Source organism: Protopterus annectens, chromosome 9.part0, assembly GCF_019279795.1.
Source record: "Protopterus annectens isolate FY-2018-M chromosome 9.part0, PAN1.0, whole genome shotgun sequence".
Lineage (NCBI taxonomy): Eukaryota > Metazoa > Chordata > Ceratodontiformes > Protopteridae > Protopterus > Protopterus annectens.
In genome coordinates, this window is record NC_056743.1 from 877,394,475 (window position 1) to 877,415,729 (window position 21,255).

The 21,255-nt window shown below is 41.1% G+C and overlaps 1 protein-coding gene across 2 annotated transcripts in view; it reads right to left on the reverse strand.

The window, feature by feature from the left end:
- The window catches only part of KIF5A (kinesin family member 5A), a 980,629-nt gene that overhangs the window by 355,944 nt on the left and 603,430 nt on the right, over positions 1-21,255 (reverse strand). For both annotated transcript variants that reach the window (XM_044083607.1, XM_044083608.1), the window contains exon 12: positions 9,995-10,170. In XM_044083607.1, coding sequence (XP_043939542.1) covers positions 9,995-10,170 — 176 coding nt within the window. The remainder of the gene's footprint in view (positions 1-9,994; positions 10,171-21,255) is intronic.

Here is a 21,255-nt window from a genome sequence, read left to right on the forward strand (position 1 = left end):
ATACCTCTAAAACCTCATCTAATGCCTTTCATATTCAACCTGTCGCTACATCTCATATTTTTAAGCTTCTCAAAAAACTTAAACCTTGTACCCCATCTGCTGACCTACTCCCATCTGAATACCTACAAATTGCTGCAAAAGCTATAGCCTACCCCATATCCATACTTATTAACAGGACTATCTCTGAAGGAAAAATCCCTACCTTATGGAAAATATCTCACATAATTCCTCTACATAAAGGGGGCTCTTCTACTGAGCTTTCAAACTTTTGCCCTATTGCCTTACTCTCTCCATTATCAAAGATAATGGAAAGATGCATACACAAACAAATTCTCAACTACCTTCTACAAAATAAACTTCTAGCCAACTGTCAACATGGCTTCAGACCTTTCCACAGCACTACAACTGCCCTTCTTTCCTTCACTGACTCTATAAATAATAATCGGAATAATAACCTCTTCTCCTCCGCACTGTTCATAGACCTGTCAAAAGCCTTTGATATGGTTAACCATAATATACTTCTTGACAAACTAAATCTCTATTCTCTTGACTCACAAGCACTTCAATGGTTTAGGAGTTATCTCCAAAACAGGCAACAAGCAGTGCTTTGGGACAATAACCTATCTTCTTTACTCCCAGTAAATATTGGTGTTCCACAAGGCTCAATCTTAGGTCCCCTTCCTTTCATTATTTATCAATGACCTACACTTGAACATACCTCAAGCCACCTGCATTCAATATGCTGATGACTCAACTTTAATCTGCACTGCAAAAAATGTTCCCTCCCTCCAGTCCCTCACCCAAACGGTTTTCCAAAATGTAGAAAAATGGTTTATGCAACAATGCCTCCTCCTTAATCCCAAAACAAAACTACTTCTCTTTACTCCTACTCACAAATCTCCCACACCATTCTTCACTATATCCTCTAATAATGCTACCAATATTAACCCAGATATGACCACTTGCCTATTAGGTGTAACTATTGACAACCATCTTAATTTTGATGACCATATTAACACCACCATTAAAGCTGTTAACAACAAAATTGGTACTCTCTATAGAATTAAACCCTTCCTTACCCCATTAGCTAGAAAAAACATTGCCCAGACCCACCTTATCTCCACCCTTTTCTATGCCTCTGCTATATATACTAAATTATCTAAAAATAACATTACCAAACTCTCTATCTGTTACAATAGTATAGCTAGATTCAGTACTGCTACTCCGCTCAGAACTCACCACTGTCTTAACCTCAAACAACTAGATTGGTTAGAACTGAATAACCACCTACTCTATCAACAGTTACTTATCATTCATAAGACCCTTTTCTACCCTGATAATACCCTAGCCTTACTAAATTGATTTCACCCTATAAAACCTAGCTACTCCTAATAAACTCCTAGTATCCTTGACTAAATCTTACAATAAAGCTGGGGACTCACTATTTTCAAATACTGCAGGAAAAACCTGGAATCAACTCCTCATGAAATATCTAACCAAAACTCTACCTCTCTTTTCAAAACATATCAAAGAACATCTTAAAACTCAGTGGCTTTGTCCTTGTGCCTCCTAACTTTCCTCCCCTGACTATGCTTCTAAATAATGACTTTCAATTTTTGACATTTTACATCTTAGAAATAGGCTATACTATAAATTCTTTGTCTCATTCAATTCTATCTTTGTGTTTTGCATATCTGTTTTTGTTAGACTAACTGTATATGATGCATATCTATATAATTGTCTGTTTTTGTCATTTGTTTTTAAACAAGGCTACCTTTGTACTTTGTACTTTTTCATTCATATCGTTGTTTTGTTAATATTTTTGTTTACTGCTAGTGTTGGAGCTTTTCTCCCCGGGCCTCTACTGAAAACGGATGTATGTCCAGCTAGACTAGCCCGGTCAACAAATGTAAAATAAATAAAAAATAAAATAAATAAATGTAAATTCACTTCCTCAGAGAAGTGATCTTTGACAAAAATTAGTTCTGACCTGAATAAATGTAAGTGGCTTGGAGGAGATGACTCTGCTATCAAAGCCATTTCCCATGCTATCATGATTAATCTTTGAAGTGGGTAAGACTTTGTGTTCCCTTGCAAGTTGAGTTCATGCAGCAATGTGGTACTGTCAGTTTATTCTGCACCCCTGGGTATACCACTGATTTGAACATTTGTAGTGTATAAATTAGGGCCATCTCTCTTTCACATGTACATGTTTGTTACTGGGTTTATTTGGACCACCTTCACCACACTTTTCTAGTACCCTGTGTCTATTGACCAAGCATAACCAGAAGTATTTGTGGTTAAGGTCTCTGAATTTCCTGAGGTCACAAAAACAATCATGCATTGGATTGACCTATGTGCCCCTTCATAAATTCCCTCGACTAGAATTAGGGGTATCACCTAATCTTGCAAAAGCCTTCAACACAATACCCCACTCGGGCATCATAGACAAGCTCACCAGCTTAAATGTAAACCCATATGTCATAAGATGGGTTGCAAACTCGCTCAAGGACAGAACTCACAAGGTCAGAATTGCTGGAGCCATGTCAGACTCTAAGCCAGTCACAAGCGGTGTCCCACAGGGCTCAGTCCTGGGACCCCTCTTGTTCGGCATTTATTTTTCCGAGGTGCAAGGATTGTGGCTAACAAAGTTCGCAGATGACTGCAAACTGGGTGCCATAATTGATACTCCAGCGGACACAAGCATCCTTCAGAAAGGCCTCATAGAAACGGATAACTGGTGCCAGAGCCATGGCCTTAAACTGAACGCCAAAAAAATGTATAGTCATACCCTTTGGGAAAAACAAAGTACCCACAAATTACCACATAGGTGGTAATCCATTAAGTACTGAAGAAGTAATCAGGGACCTAGGGACCCACGTTGACAGTAACCTCTCATTTGACACTCATGTTGCCAAGGTGGTTAGGAAGACCTTCTATATTACCCACCTTATCATGAAAGGATTCACATCTAGATCAAGAGAGGTCATTGTGCCCTTGTACTCTTCCCTTATCAGGCCCATAATTGAGTACAATGCCCCATTTGGGATGTACCTTACCCGACACCTACAGCAGTTAGAAAGACCCCAAAAGTACCTCACCAAGAGGATCAAGGGTCTCAAACATATGTCATATGCTGCCCGGCTGAAGAAACTCCAGCTCTATTCAGTCGCATACCGCCTACTCAGAGGTGATCTATGTCTGACGTACAAGGCCATGTCCAATCCGGAATTAATGGACATGCTCCACCTCAGAAAATCCAAATCTACCAGAGCCATGAGAGCGAGAGATTTGAACCTCAACAAAGAAATAAATAGGATGTGCTGGAGTGACAGATTCATAACCCAGAGGCTCCCTACACTCTGGAACAGAATCCCAGTCCATGTTAGGCATAGCCCCTCACTGACTCTCTTCAAGAGAAATCTTGACGAGTGGATGGGAGATCGTAGGTTTACCCCGGGGGTCACTTCTGTGTCACTACTAGACAGAGGCACAGTAAACTAAACCCTAAATAGGCATAGTATTCTCATTCCAAGGGGTGGTGAAAGCCACACACACTTGGGCTAGGCTTATAAATGCCCTAGGGCAGATAGCCTAGTATGAACCTATGAACCTATGAACCTTTTCTACTAAGTGCAGGTGGTGTTCCCATAAATGTTGATGTACCACAGTATTTTCCTCATGCAGATGCTGGCTAAGTTAGCCATAAGATCAAAGGAAGACATGTAGCCCAGTGCTAGTGCTTTCAAGAAGAGACTTCATGTTAGATGTACCTTCAGGACCAAGCAGGTAAAACATGGTATAAGGGAAATACTTTCTCTCGGTAGCAGCAGCAAGAATGCAATGAAGTACAGTGCTATCTCTACGAAGGTTTTTGTAGAGAATAGCGAACTTTTGGAGGCTTAGAGAGATTCACAGGCTGTTCAGGTTGGGATGGTACACTGCAGGGACTTCATGGGCTTCTTCCCTAAGAAAGTCTAAATCAAGTAGTTATTTATTTATTGCATTTGTTTACTGGGAAAGTCCATTGGGCCTGAGAAGAGCTCATTTGCAGTGGAGGCCCAGGGAGAAAAGCTCCAAATATAGTTATATACAGATAAAGTGCTAACACAATAAGTACAGTATATAATATAATAGTATCACATAAAATAAAGCATACGTATACAGAAAATGTTAAAATAACATAGAATCATTTGATGAAATGTGGGGATATTTATTGCTACTTCGGTAACTATGATAGTGAAAAAGTGTATAAGTGTAAGTGAGATGTTAGTACAGATATAACTGAGTATAGGATAGAGGAAAACAGAGAGTGAAGCAGAAGGTTAAAGTGGGGATTGCAGAGGCTAGAGTGACAGCAGAATGAGTAGATTTGAAAGGAAAGGGGTGGGCTGGTCATAGAGCAAGAAAGAGTAAGAATTCTGAGAAAAGGTTAGGCTTTGGGGTAGTATGTAGGGGTACAGGTGCATATCCAGTTATTCATGTAAGCAAACATGTAGGACTCCTTTTTCTGCTGTGAATAAACTGGAGCCAAGCACATGGAAAGTACCTTAGGGAGACTGGGGAGGCCAAAACTCAAGAGGTAAATTGGTAATGCTTCTTCGTTACGCATAAAGCACATGAACTGCCTGAGGTCGTTGTGAAAAGGAATATGTCACCAGGTGTCCTTAATATCAAGGGTTACTAAAACTGCATCTGTATGAGTGGAGGAAACAGGGACGGAAATATCAGCATCTTCAGCTTTTTGACCCACAGGTACTTGCTGAATCTGAACAGGTCTAAGACTTGACTCCAGGTATCACCTTTATATGATACTAGAAAAAATCTTTAGTAGAAAGCCCTCTCTTGTTATTGCACTAATACCTCAGCAGTGGCCTCACTATTTAAAATCAATCCAAAATAGCTAAAGGTAGGGTTATCCAGTTGGAAAGGAGAGACAGGTTCCCCAGGAAAACAGCTAATATCCTGACTTCTGTCCTAAAACCATTCTCTCTCTCTCTCTCATCCAGATACTTAAGATCAGACCAAACCAGTTTTCTCTGTAGTAGGACAGTCTTCTCATCCAGGATGTGAAGGGGAGGTCATCATTGCTATATAGCAAGTACTGGGAATTTTGCTGCTTTTTATTGGCTATACTGTGCAAAAATTGCCATACTCTACACTGGTTATGCTAGAAAGGTTATCTTTTTTGTTGAGTAATGGAGGATGAAAAGGCTGCTTCACTGAGTGTATGTTTTTCTCTTCATTTGCAATCTTTAAATATCTCTTGAGAAGGAGTCTAACTAACAGGTCTTTATCTAGGGGTACATTTAATAATTGCCCTCTGATTTCTTCACAGTGGATCTGAAGCCTAGGTCAGACATGACTTCTTACAACAGTCCCCATGTTTGCCTTTCCCTGTCACAGATATCTGCAGCAAAATAGTAGCAATGAATGGCATACTTCCCAACTTTTAGAGCAATCTGCATTTGCATGCAAAGCCTGTCTTTAAGAGTCTCAAATTCCAGTTCCTTGAGAATGTACCCCTAATATAGAATAATATGAGCCTGACAATTTATGACCTTAATTCCAAAGGTGGGCAAAATGTACATTTAATTTCCACAGTAGTCTAAAACCATGACTTCCCCATCCTTGGGGAGGGTGTTGACTCATGTTCCCAATTTAGATTGCCTTGCTGCATCAATAGCCACTACTGCAGGATCTACTAGTGATTTTTATAAAATGATCAGATTTTTATGGTGTGTAGCTATGAGCCCAGGTTTAATGAAGCACTTTCAAAAGCATTAAATAGTTGGTCCCCAAATTGTTACAGATAGCTGTTCTGGGAATGTGAAAGCTCTCTACCCTCACCCCCAATTTAAAATGTTACTTTATGGCATTTAGGTTTATCTGCAGGATATATTCCGAGAGCCTGAAGAAATAGTGCCTTCTTCATTAATATAACAATTTAGGGAAGAGTACATCTGATATAATTAGGCCAGGTCCTCTTCACTTCTGATGCCTGAATCAAGCATCTTCACCAGGGAAGGGTCTCTTTTTCTTTTAGTAGGAGGGGATCATGCTTGATGTACAAAGCTTATATGGGGAAGGGAGTGGATTAACTCTCTGCCAGGCCACTGTATATTTTTAGTGAACTTTCAGTTGCAGAAGTATGCAGAAGCCTGGAGAGATGCTGGTGTAGTATATGCCCGCTGATCAGCCATTGATATCTGTGAAAAGAGAGCTGGAACACCAAGTGACGGCACCATTGGAGCCTGTTTGAAAAGCCAAACCTGAAGGGAGGCTATTGTGGTATCTGTGAATATCTGACCAGAATAGTTAGAACATCTTAAGGTAATGAAGGTCAATGGAAGCCTGAAAAGTCTGCGCCATAGTGAGATTCCATTTGGAAGCCTGAGCAGTGGGGTACAGCTGTGGTGCAATAAGATACATGTCTTAGGTGTGGCTTGTCCATGATTCAGGAATATCATATATCTCTGAAGCAGCTAAAACATGGGAATTCAAAACTGGTGATGTTGCAGCTGAGATGGACAAGGCTTTATCTTTTTGGGACTGATGCCCTCGGGCTCATGAAGGGATGGCGGATTTCCTGGTCAAACACTTTCTGGCCATAAAATCCCTATCAGTCAATTTATGGCAGGTTTCTCCATGTGTGTGTAAAATGGTGCCTTTATGCTTTGTGTGTGTGTTTTACTTCCCCTGGGATATTTTTCTTTTTCCTTCGGTAATGGATTGTTCTTAGCCTAGGAGAGGGGCAGGCGTCTCATAGCTCAGCACAATATTTGTCTTAAGCTCCAAGAAGGCACTGATATTTTGGGTGTGATGAAGCAGTACTCCCTTGTTAAAAGTCTTGTACCGTTGACATTAAAAGACTTGATGGTCTTCTTGGAAGGAGTAATGTCAGTTAATACAATAAACTTTTGTGGGAATTTCGCTCCAACAGACACATTTGTTGGCAATATATTCCAGAGACATCGTGGTCCTTGGAAAAAATAACAAAGTACAACAGTAATATTTCTTGGTTTGTTTGTTCTTTAATAAATAAACCATCAAAAAAGATATTTTTTCCAAACTGGTTGCTGAACTCTCTGAAAGTCACCTAGAAAGGAGCTCACAGATTGAGGACATTACAGTTACTGCAGCAAAAAAGAACTGAAGATGGCAGCAGCTGCTACCCCCTCTACAACGTAGCATCATGCTGACACCCTTGGTCTGGAGAAGAGAACAGCTCTGTTGTAAAGGTATTTAACAGTTTGGGTATCTGTCCAGAAGCATGAATGCTTGCCTACCTGCAGCTAATTGCCACATATAAAGACTTGCACTGCAGTAGTGATCCTTATGATGAATGCCACAAATATCCAAAATGATTTCATTCAAGTAACGCCTAACTTTGGTTCAGTCATATTACAAGTAGCAACCCATTATGATGCTGTCAGGTTAGTAAACAGAAATTAGAACACTGAAGCAGGGCTGGTGTTTTTGGCTGTCTTAGTTTCTGTGTACTCTTAGTACACTTTTGGTGAAACTTACAGAGTATTTATATCTCCTCTCTGTGCAGTTCCTTGCAGGATGAAATATTTCCAGCAGCATGCATGGAGCAGAAATTCTGTGGGGATAACAGAGAACGTGTAATGCCTGCCTGTGCAGCTTCTTACAAGGTAAAATTCTATTGCAACCCCTACTAAAATCCATGAAGCACTTCAAATGTTCTGATCTGTACTAAACTGTTTACATGTATGCAAACTTGTGAATGTTCTTACATCTATGAAACACTTTGAACAATCATGTCAAATTTATGTTGTATCACTTGTACATGCTTTGGTGATTGTACACTAACCATCAATTCTGAATTCAAATATAAGTTTCTTTTTGGTTTTTGATATGATTATTTTGTAGTGCTCCTCTGCCAGTCTAGCCAGGTTTTCTAATGGGTTGCTGACTTACAGAATGAATCACAATTCTGGAAACTCACTAATGCAGCAATCAATACTTTTTTAATGAAGGCATGGCTGACACTTTTGCACTATAACAGCCACTGTCCCAGCTATGCACAGAGATATGTGGGATGCCATAAGGTTTCTAACACTCTACATATAATCACCTCTCTACTCACAGACAGATGTGAAGGTGAGTCTTTTGTATTTGTGATGGAGAGCCAGAATGTGCATTACATATCAGCGAACATCCAGTACTGGTATCAAAATTCCACATATGGTCCACAACATGAGCAGTATACATGCAGAGGTAGGAATCTTATGTTTATCATTTATGATACCATCAGCTCAGAGTAATGGGGGTTAGCATTGCTACATCTGTGGTGGGTTCTCCAGATCAGTTCCTGACTGGGTTCCTTCTCTGCAGAGTATGCATGTCCTTCCTGTGCCCATGTACGCTATTACTGATGTCTACGTTTTCCTCAACATCACAAAGACATGCTGACAGATGAATGGGAACATCTCTAAACTGCCCATTGATGTATGTGGTGCATGAGTGCCTGTGTGTGCAGCCTAAAATGAAATGGTATTCCATCCAGGACTTGTTCTCTGTTCTTCACAAAGTGAATAACAGGGCAAGTCCTACTGTGATTCTGAACAAAATAAAATGGACACAGGAAAAAAGAATGAAAGATTCAAGCAAGGAAGAAGATCTAGTGGCTATGGTGGCAAATCCAAAGGGACAATTTATTTTCTCCAGTGTTGCAATTACAAGGAGTTATAAGTTGGCCAGGGAATGTAGCCCCCTGCATGGGGAGATGTGGTGTCTTTGCACCCCAGAGAGTGGAAGTTCCTTTTTTGTGCAAACCATCAGGTTGCACATATAGTCAATGTATTTGCATCTTTGCTAGCAATGGTCGCTGACAACATAATATATATCCTTCCAAGTTTAAATTGATGACTTGCATTCCATTTGATAAACTGTATATGAGATTTGTACAGTCAGCAGACAGACGTGGGTTTAATATTTTCAACTTCTGCTTACACATATGAAACTGAAGCAATCTTTTAACACTGTCATTTCTCCAGGACATTGCCTGAAGCCAGTCATTTCTATTCTATAAACTTTACCCAATTTGTATAGAAAAAAGCAAACACTAAACAAAAAAATAAAATATATTCAGAGGTCACTATGCCACACTCTACAGAGGTCACCAAGGGTCACCTGCAGAATGTCAAAACAGCATCAACTGTTCCTAAAAAGTGCATGCAGGTCTTATGCTCATTGTTTAAAGTTACATATTATGAGAACATTGCATGTTGCTCCTTCTCTTTTCCAGACTGCGAGTCATGCATTTCTACAGCATAACTTAACTGCTATCCTTCCACTACCCCTGTGTCTTACTTCACGGTGGGATGTAATGGCCAGAGTCCCATCCTCCTGTTCTATGTGCAGTCAAGTGCCAATATTTCTGGTACAGCAGCTACAAAGACTTAAGACTTATAGCACACAGTGCCCAACAGCAGTATGATACTTCTTAACTACTGTAGGAGCAACAGAATCTAATACAGTACCACACACTTTTCCAGGTACAGCCGACACAGTGACCACTGTCCATTGCCCTCCTGCTCCCAACCTCCTTGAATAGATTCCAAATGAACCGTCTGGTGCTTTCCTCTTGTTTTGGAACTCAACAACACTCTGTTAGTTCCTTATCCACTCTCTCCCACCTTGCCCTCAAACCTACCAAATGCATTTCCAGTCCTTGCACATCAGTGCTATAGCCCATATGAGGCTACAGCTCCATCTGCATGGACTGCCTCCATCCACCTAGCAAACATTATTATTAACAAGTGGCCTTGAACTGCAACAGATCAAAGAAAAGCCCACAGTTACAAATGTGCCATCCAAAACTAATGAAACACTGTGAAAGAGACTTGAATAATTTATCAATCATTGTGTCAGACGTTCTGCATGCAATAAGCCCTCCTCCATATAGTAAAATTACAAGCCATGGCAAGATAAGAAGGCCCTACAACAAGGAAAATGCAATAATTACCTTGTCATCCAGCTGCTTGTAGAGCTTACGGATCTCTTCTTCATATTTCTGCCTTTCCTCCTCAGAGATCCTGATGACAATAGATGAGGCATTGTCATTGATTGGTGTCTCGTCACTCAGGTCAGTAGTCATTTGGTCCTTGTTGCTAAGCTGTTCAGTTTCAGGAACATTCTCACCTAGAAAAAGGAAACCGTTTACAACAGAATTATACAACACAGCCAAGTGTATTGGCCTCACTTCTCCCCCTTGCCACAGTGCAGATCATAACATTAAAAAAGACAGATATTGAGGGTTTTGCAATTCACGCATTCTAGCAGTTGTCTTGAGCTTGTATTAAACCTTTACGGTTTATGAAAGAAAAGTATACACTGCTTTTAGGATTCATAGAAAACAGTTTAGCAATGCAACTTGCACTGTTCTGATCAGGTGAGCTGTGCTGCTGTGATATTTAGCGATTCATAGTCACGCACATTCCTTTAAGTGCAAAATCTCATTAAGTGGAAATGTGCGTGATTGAATCACTCAAATGACTGCTCAACCAACCTGCATTATGAACTAGTGAAGATCCTAGCAGACCATACATGGGCACCAACTCCCCTGACACACACACACACACACACACACACACACACACACACACACACACACACACACACACACAGATAATACGCATTCATGCATTGGTATCACACGCTCAAAGACCTAGTCATGCACTGTCCCTGTTCCTACAAACATGTCATGTACTGTCCCTGAACCACAAACACACACACGTGTGTGTGTGCACACAAAACACACACACACACACACACGCGCACACACACACACACACACACACACACACACACACTCACTCGCACATTCATCTATGTGCTTGGGTGCACATGGACAAACTGAGACTCACTTACCTACATGCCTACTTTACTACTTACCTGGATCAGCAGTCTGTGCAAAGGAAAGCTGATCCTCTTTCCTTACACAGACCTCCCACTCTGAAACGCATATGTGCTCACCACTACCTGGTGGCATAAACATATATATGCATTTTCTACACTGCTTTTCAAGATAAATTACATAGTACAGAGTCTATGACTTCCATACTATGCAAGCTTCGTAAATCAGCAGTGTACCAGGCTCCTTATGGGCCTCATTACCCATGGCCTCACTCTCCCAACTGCCACATTTACATACTGAGTCAAGACTCTTGCTGAATTGTAGCTTTTTGGTGTATGAATTGGAACACGGTTGTTTTTACACAAGCTGTCCTGCATGACTTTGTGTACTAGGCAACTTGTCTATGAATCCTGGCATATGTTTCCAGTAAGTTTCATTAGGTTATAATCCAGTGTTTAAAAGCTCACCTTTTTTTAACTTTTTGTATCTGCCACAACTAGAAGCATACCTCTTAACTGTCCAGATTTTCACATAATGTCCAGATTTCTGCCTCATATTTTTGATGTGTTCCTCATAAATTTATGCTTTTCTGGCACGTCATTGAGGACTGAAGTCAATAAATAATACAAAATAAAATCAGACATTTGAGTTTAGGCTTCATATCCTTCATAAAATAAATAATAATGCAAAACCTGTTATTCTAGCAACTTTCTAAGTTTATAGGAGCAATATTTAAAATCTGTCTCTATTTTTGGGCCTTTGTCCCCCCACTATTTCCATCTTTGTCCAGATTTCTTGCACTGAGAGGTTGAGAGTTATGCCTAGAAGACATGTAATAATCTGTCATTACATACAACTGAGGGATGCACTCAATGAAATAAACTGGGCCAGATTGTGCATACCATTTAAATACCTGTTTAAAAGGATACCACTACCCTTAGAAAGAACTTCAGCCAGGAGGCATATTAAGCATTCTATGAACTAAGATTAGGGTTTTTGTTTTTGAGACCCAAGTCTCTTTTGACATCATTACAGAAAGTCAGACCATCCCACTAACTTAAAGAAAAGCTTTCTATTAGCTCTGCTAAACACTGCAGGTTTAAGGATAAGTCTGTTGTGTCAGAATAGGCAGTCAAGAATGAGTGGATTGAAAAACAGAAGGCAGCCCCCCACATTTCCTTGAGACGAGGGGGAAAATATCTGCCTTTGCATGAATGATGGTGACCAGGGGCTTGAGTTGCAATAGCTGTTCTGTAAACTGTGGACATAACTTACTTATTATCATTATAGAAAGGAACACAAGCACTTTCATGATCTCCAACACATACTTCTGGCTGGCATTTATACAAGGGTCACACATGATTGGGGAACAATGAGTTGCCCACTCCACTAGTCCATCCCCCACCTCATCTCAGAGGGACTCCCAGTTCTGTTGCTTGGTGTTTTAGTACAGGCTCTATCATGTGATTTTGTTCCACAAAATATTAACCCACCAGGCACAGGATTAGGCTGTGCAGTATCAAGAATGTGGGCTGAGCTTGACAGGTGGCCCAAGGGTATGGAGTGGAGGTCAGTATTTAGACAGCTGAAACAAATTTCCATCTCTGCATTTAGACATTTTACTTGAATCACTGTTTTTTTCTGTTGATAAGAGCATAACCAATGCTTTAATGTATGCTGGTTGTTTATTTTTGTTACTGAATGCTACTTTATTCTATACTTTGTTTTGTATTGTTTACTAATTTTAATTGTTCTTATTTTGTAAATAGTGTTTTGAAATTTAAAGAAATTTAATAAACTTGAAGTTGAAGCTACTAGTCTGCAGTTGGGACAAAACAGAATGTCTGCAACTGCAGGAGATGTCAGTGGAGGCTTGAAGTAAAGTGACATAAACACAAAAGATCTGTATGCCACCAAAACCAAGAATAGTAAATATGTGGGGCTTTCATTAAGATACTGACTCTGTTAAGAATGGGGAATTGTAGAGTAAAAACAAACAGAAAACTACAGACCTGTCATTTAGGACTTTATCTATGAAAAATCCATTAAAGTGACTGATCACAGAAAGGCTTTTCAACTGCTTGGAGTATAGCAGACTCCACAGGATAAGGCAGAATCCTTATATGGGTTGGGAGAATTTTCTCGTCACAATAACCTGAGAAGTCTCTTTAGCTAAGTGCTGGAGAAACTAGGTAAGGGTCGCCTGCTAATTGTCACATATTTAACTTCAATGAGGTCTGTAACTCACTCATAATTAATTAACATGGCAGAAGATTTGATTACTGCTAAAGTACTGCATCCTAAGTAAAGCAGGACTATGCTCACAAGTCCATTTAACAGATATGGTGCTTCTGTATGGGGCATCCCAGAAAATAGTTCCATGTTAGTACCTTATAATGCATCATGGCAGTGCTTGTGACACACATCATGACTAGATAATGTTTACCTAAGGTACAATGCAGAGCAATTGTATACTGACAGCCCAGCACTGACTGGAGGTGATGGTTTTCAAAGAGCTATGCTACCTGCCTGCTTCAGTCCAACTGATGAGGAAGGAGGCCAGATGTTGCCTATGGCTACAGTAATGTCAGGGACATCAGTAAGTAATCTACTAAGCTGGACAGACAGGTGCAGTAGATGGGATGGTTCAAAAACTGCCCAAGGACAGCGGGCTTTAAAGATTAAAAGGTCAGGGATCAAGGCTTGAAGAGAAGCACCGAGAGTCAGTCCTGAATAAGAAGATCATTGGAGTATTGGGAAATATAGTGGTCCATGAGAGATCCGGGATTAGTACTGAGGCCATGAGACCTCTGCAGATTTTAGGGCTTTACTACACAGATTAGAAAGTGGGGCACAACAGTGAAAGTCAGGACCGGAACATTGAGAAGATACTATTACAGGGATATCCGGGATACCCAATGAACCTATTGGGGAAAGGAATAATGGTTTGTTACCAAATAACTTTTTATCATTTGATCATCATTGTTGAATATGGGAAACAGAAAACCATGATGCTGCTTATGATTAGATGTTGCTCAGAGTAATACTTGAAACTTCCAAGATGTTAAACTTATCTACACAAAGATGGATCACCATCACGGTTTAACATGCAGCAATGGATATGCTTTCTGTAATATCAGTTTACCCATGATGGGAACTGGAAAGGGAAGGAAGGTCCATTACAGAACTCCTTCCCCAGGATTCCTGCACAGGGTATTATTTAGATACAGAAAGCGGCAAGGATACAATACTAGCCAAGACCCTGCATGAGCCACCAGATTTTAATATAATTTAATTAATCACCCTCCCTAATGCTTAATAATTACAAGAGCTTATGTTCAGGTGCACTATAGATACCTCACTGGTAATAACATCCTTGTAGCAGAAGGCTACTCTACATTGGCTATTCCTACATATTAAACAGGAGATGTTAATATTATCTGACCTGAATATCAGCTTAGTAGATCACTGGTCCATTACAATAACTTATAATGTTTCCCAGAGTATAAGCCTATTTGTATTCTCACAGTTTGTGCACACATGCACACACGCGCCCACATACCAGATATGACAAAGCCACTATCACCCATTCCACCTTTCACTGGATTCTAACTAGCAAGCCTAACACTTACTGATGCTGCCTTTCCATATATTCTATGTGACCACTGTCCCACTCATGCCACTAGACATCTCACATGTACTCCAAAGCCAACTCAGTTTAACTATGTGTGAAACCTATCCAAATTCTCCAAAGACATCTTTAACTTCACTCTTAAGCAATGTAATTGGAACCCACATAAAACCCTACCTTTAGACAAGGCCATCAAACATTTAATAACACCTTTCTTATCATAATCGAGAAATAAGCACCCGTAAGAAGGAAAAGGATCAAAGCCATCCAGGACCCCTGGTTATCTAAAAAAGCAAAACAAATTATGTGTTGTAAGGGATAAAGCATATCATCGAAACTTGACATTACCAGCAACATTACCTGCAACACTACCTATATTTAAGAAATCAGATCAAAACACACATTGTATCTGACAAAAATACATCTATAACCTCCAAGATAAAGAACACAATAATTCAAAAAATTATAGGCCACAATCTATAACTTCCTAGATCCAAGCAAACTATCACAGCCAAATCCTGTATTAAAAGAAAGTAGCAAACTGTTGCCACCAAATTTAACCTGGTTTTCATAAATGCAGCAACTTCTCTCATTAAGCCAGTTACTTTGCCTTTTTCACTATGCTACCTATATCTCTGACAAAGCATACACATCTAAAACATCCATTTCTGGTAACACACACTACCTGCCTGATAACAGTCTCAGTAGTTCAACATGTAGCACATTCACCTACGGGGCATAAAGTTGTAGGTTCTATCTACACACCAGGTAGTTGGATTCATTTTCCAGTACTGCCACTGCAGTGCAGCATAAGGGGGAGCTGCACACCTGACTGCACCATCCTTTAGGTGAAATGTTAAACCAAGGACTCATCTGTCTGAGTTGCTGGTAGTAGCTCTGGCTGATATAACAGATCCCATAGAGCAGGGGAAGTTCATTGGTGTCCTGGTCAAATTTACCCTTGTTGGTATGAATATTACCTTGGGCCTCCCCTAAAAACAAGCCATTGGCCTAGTGGGACTATCCCAGTTCAGAAAGTGAAAATAAAATGAAATAAAAATAACAGCCCCAACACATTCTCACTTAAACCAGTAACACTATCGACCATCAAAAAAATATCTTTAAAAATTATAAAAAACTACACCAGCAGCAGCAGATAAACTACGGATCTAGTACCTTAAACTATCAACAGATGCTACTGAGTGCCCATTTACTGTACTGACTAACAATTAACACATCTATAGTTAAACCTTATGCCCTGACCCCTTGGAAGCAAACTTAAATCCTACCACTACAGAAAGCTGGTGACTCCACAGATCTTTCTAATTACAGACCTACAGCCTTCCTTTCCCTACTACCAAAAATTCAATAACAATGCATCCATTCCCATTTGCTTTAGCAGCTAACAGACATCAGTTTATTAACCTCAGTCCAGCATGGTTTCAGGACACATCACAGCACAGAGAGAGCCTTGCTTCCTCTCCACAATGCAGTGAACCATAACGGCCATTTAGGCAATTTGTCTCTTCTGTATTTCTTGACTTACCTAAGGCTTTCGATACAGTATCCCAGCTAGAACAAAACAGCAAAATTTGTCTCCAACCTACCTATTAGGACCCACCACTGTATAGCCATCAACAAAACAAACTGTCTAGCATCCCCAAACTGCCTAAAATAAACCCAGCTAAAACTAGACAGAACATCAGTAGCCCAACAATTTCCCCTCATTATCCCCCCCACAGTGGTATACCCCCCACCAGGGACCTATGTTCTAAAGATCTATACCTAACCAACATACTAAATGCGTAAAACACCTTTGGTAAAAACCTCTACTCACATATAGCATCTAAGCTTTAAAAACTGCATCCATCTCACTCAGACAACTTAGCCAATTATACAACTTCAAAGTGAAACTGAGAGAAAATTTCCAAACTTCAAGGATCTGTCATTATGCTCCTCACAGGCTCGGCAAGATAAATGTTTTATATCACAACCATCTAACAATGCCGAATTGCCTCTACTCAGAAGCATTATTCTCCAAGACAGTATTTTTCTATCTCCATCTTCTCATTCTAAACTCCATCCTGTGACCTCTGGCTATATTTCTAATACTATCTTCCCCCCAACACACATTGTACTGTCAACAAAAACAATCACCTATACAGTAAATATTGTAAATATGTATACATGAACTTTATCCTGTACTCTAAGAATATCACTAACAACTACACATGTAACTTAAAAGTCAGTGCAATGATTGCGTCCTTTTATTAAACTGTACTATTAGAAAATTATACAAGACTGCAGGACTGTATGGAACACATATAAAGCCTGTCTGTAGAATGCGATTCCTAGAAAACATCTCCTTAACTATTTATTCTCAACCTTTAATGCAGCTGCTGTACTTAGAAGGACTACTAAAAGAATCCATGTGGTTTTCAAAAATATTACACACTGTCAAACATTAAAATAACCACACAGGTTGTTTATGCAGGTGGTACAAGATATCCACTGCTATTAAAGGGAATAATACTATCCTATTGCTTTTGTCTTTGTTGTAACTGAATTGTCTTAAATTCAATATTTATGTACAACTGTATAGCATGTAGCTTTTCTCCCTGGGCCTCTGCTGATAGGGGGCAGTGTGCCCAGTTGGACTTTCCCAGTCAACAAAAGCAAATAAAAAAGAAGTTATGTACCTACCATAATGGTCCATGTTTGTTGTCCTTCATCTTACCTTCCTTCTTGCTGCTTGGGATCGGAGCCGATCCTCAGCTCCAACTTGGCCGATTTACTATAGCTTGAGAGCTTTTACTGGCTCAAGGCTACCCCTTATCCCAACATGCCTAGTGGCAGCTACCCAGATCTCATTTGCAATAGCTCACACTAGACATATATAGTAAAAAACATTTTTTACTAAGCTCTTATACATCTAAGGTAGGAAGGAAAGAAGAAAGGAGAAAGTATGGTTAACCAACCTAGTATGTCAGCAGGAAACTCAGCCAGTGTAACCAATAATGAACTCCTCTCAAACCTCCAGGAATGGGGGGGGATGTAAAAAGGAAGGCGAGATGAAGGACAATAAAAATGGAACGTTATGGTAGGTACATAACTTATTTATGCTATGTTGTCCCATCTCACCTTTGTTCTTGCTGGTTGGGACCGCGTCCCCAGCACCTGGTTCTCGGGTGGCTCACCGGAACAAAGTCTTCAGGACCGTGGAACCAAAGGATGCCCTATTCCGGGAAACCACATCCACTTTGTAATGAGAGATAAAGGTATGAGGATTTACCCATGTTGCTGCTGCATAGACTGAATCTAAATGCAATTTAGCCTGAAAGGCAACAGAGGTGGCTAAGGCCCTGTTTGAATGTCCTCTGGGTCTTCCTGGAAGTGTCTTTTTACGCAAACCATATGAATAAGTGATTATGTCTGACACCCATTTTGATAAAGTCACTTTAGAAACTGGATAACCTTGCTTATTGTCAGCAAAGTATATGAACAATTTGTCTGATTTTCTGAGGTCTTTGGTCCTGTGTAAATAAAAACATAACTGTCTATGAACATCCAATTGGTGTAATCTATACTCTGCCTTGTTGCCATAATTGGGGAAGAACACAGGAAGCTCAATAGACTGATTTAAGTTATACTCAGAACAAACCTTTGGCAAGAAAGAAGGATTGGTCCTTACAGAGACTCTATCTTTGTGAAAAATAAGATGCGGCGGGTGAATAGACAAAGTATGTAATTCAGAAACCTGTCTAGCTGAGGTTATAGCAACCAAAAAGAGGGTTTTCCAAGATATAAACTTCAAGAGGCAAGATGCTGCTGGCTCAAAAGGGGGCAGAATCATTGAAGCTAAAACCAAGTTTAGGTCCCGGGGGGGGGGGTTCTCTTACCAGGGGCCATAAAAGTGTTGTACCCTGTAAGAATGCTCTACACAACTTATGGGACATAATGTTTGAACCCAAGTCTCCTACATGAAAATTGGAGATGGCAGCCAGTTGGACCCAAATAGTAGCTGCTACTGCCCCTTTTTCGAAGGTTTCAGCCAGAAAGTCAAGAATCTTGTGAAGAGGAGCCATAAAAGGATCAATGTTATTACTTTTGGCCCAGTAAAAGAACCTTTTCCATTTGCCAGTGTAAATCCTCCTAGTAGTGGGCTTGTGGGAGGACACTAGTATGTGTTGTACAGCAGTAGAAATGTTTGGGAGTCTGGCTAAGACTGGAAGTGGAGTAACCAAGCAAACAGCTTGAGAGTTTGAAGGGATGGGTGAAGCCCACCTGACTGATGCATCAGGAGGTCCGGAACTGGGTCCAGTATCCAGGGCTCCAGTTGAAGGTGATGGCGAAGAAACAGAAACCATATCTGATGAGCCCAGTAAGGAGCAATGAGGATGAGTTTGCAACCCAACGATTTTGCTTTCTGAAGTACCTTTCGAATGGGGAGGAAGGGTGGAAAGGCATATAGTAGTCTTGGAGGCCAGTTGTGAACAAGTGCATCCCTGGGTGACTGTCCCAGAGGGGGAACTAGGGTGAAGTAGCTGCTGCATTTGTTGTTTAGGGGAGTGGCAAAAAGATCGCAGCATGGTTGGCCCCATTTGCGGAAAATCAAGTCTGCAACTTCTTGCTTCAGGGACCATTCGTGAGGCATGAGGATAGCCCCACTGAGCCTGTCCGTTATCACGCTGGATTTTCCGGGAATGTGCGTTGCAATCAGAAAACATTGGGAAGACTTCGCCCACTGCCATATTTGAAGTGCCTCCTGACACAAGGGGTAGGATCTGGTTCCGCCCTGCTTGTTGATGTATCATACCACTGACATTGTCTGTCTGGATTGCAGTGCTCCCTGTAGGTAGAGAGTCTTGAAGTGCTTACAACGCCAGAAGCACCACTCTCATCTCTGGAACATTGATGTGCAAATGTTACTCGTGAGGTTGCCACATTCCTTGGATAGTCCATCCCACATAATACCCCCCTCACCCTATCTGGGAAGCGTCCGTGGTCACTGTGGCTACCGGATGCGGATCTAGAAAGGGTCTGCCCAGAGTCATCTGGGGGGAGACCAGCCACCATAGTAGGTCCTTTTTGCAAGATTCTGTGATCAAATCATGTGTGACATTGGCGATTCTTGGAAAGACCAATGACCGAAAAGAAGCCACTGTAGAATCCACATGTAGAAGTGTGCTAAAGGAACTAGCAAAATAGCTGCAGCCATTGAACCCAGTACGTGTAAGACTTGTCTTGCCTGAACTCTTGTCTTGTTTTTGAGAAAAGAAACTTGTTGATGAATGGATGACACCCTATCTAAAGGTAGTTTTGCTATCATGCATCTTGTATCTAAATCTGCCCCTATAAAAGTAATAGGCTGACAAGGCAACAAGGCAGATTTTTCATAGTTTATTGTGATGCCTAACTGGGAACAAGTCTGGATTGTGTAGTCCCGTGCCTTGACTAGTTGATGCTCGGTGGTAGCAGTGAGTAGCCGGTCGTCTAGATATGGAAACATCTGGATTCCTAGACACATCAGGTGAGCCGTGACCACTGCCAAACACTTGGTAAATACCCTGGGGGCTGTGGTGAGACCAAAGGGCAGGGCCCTGAACTATAATGACTGGCTCCCAGCCGAAAGCGTAGGAATCTCCTGGATTGCCTGTCCATTTTTATATGGTAGTGCACGTCCTGGAGATCTATGGAGCACATCCAATTGTCCTGACCCAAGAAGGGAAGAATGGACTGCAGTGTCACCATCCAGAACTTTGTCTTTTTTACCAATTGGTTTAGCTTGCTGAGATCTAAGACTGGTCTCCAGTCCCCTGTCTTTTTTGGAACTAAAAAGAACCTTGAGTAAGTTCCGGATCCAGTTTGGTCTGCGGGGACTTCCTGGATAGCTATTTTTTTCTAGCAATCTTTGAACCTCTAGGATTGCATGATCCCGAAGACTGGGTGGAACATCTGAGATAGAACATTTGTCTTTTGAGGGGGACTGAGAAAAGGGAATTTTGTAATCCCTGTATATTATCAACAGTACCCATGTTTCTCTCGTGATAGATTGCCAGGCTTCTGGGTACAGTGATAGTCTGCCCCCGACTGCCTCCAGTGGTGGACAGCCAGGCATCCCTTCAGGAGTGCTGGAAGGGCCTATCAGAGAAAGTATCTCTGTTGACCTGCTGTTGCGGTCCCCCTCTGCCACGAATGCAGCATCTTCCATTGTTGTTTCCCCCTCTAACCCTGGGGGAAAAGTCACCACGTGTGTCAGGCAAAGATCCCTGGGATTTTCAGAACCACATTTTTCCACTCTTTGGACCATTAGGATGGGGTCTAGATGGAGTGGAAAGACAGACCCCCTATGGCAGAGAGAGTCTTGCCATCCTGTTCACACCTGGTGAGAGTCTCTTTTACCTGAGGCCCAAACGAGGACAAGTCATCAAAGGGGGTGTTGGTAAATGAAGACTTAAAGGGTTCTGCAAATTGACAACGGCACATCCAGGAGTGTCTGCATAAAGCTACTTCAGTACCTGCTGCCCTGCTTGCTCCATCTGCCACATAAGAAATGAGCCTCATGGAGGAGTTTACCACGGAGGTCAAGGTCGCAAGCTGGGAAGCTGCCCTGCTGGCAACTCGCTCAGCTGTAGGATCTTGCATGGTATCACCTAGCTCCTTCAGAAGATCCCTCTGAAGTCGAGTGAAATGTGACAAGTAATTCAGTGATCTGAGAATAAAAGTCACTGAAGAAAAC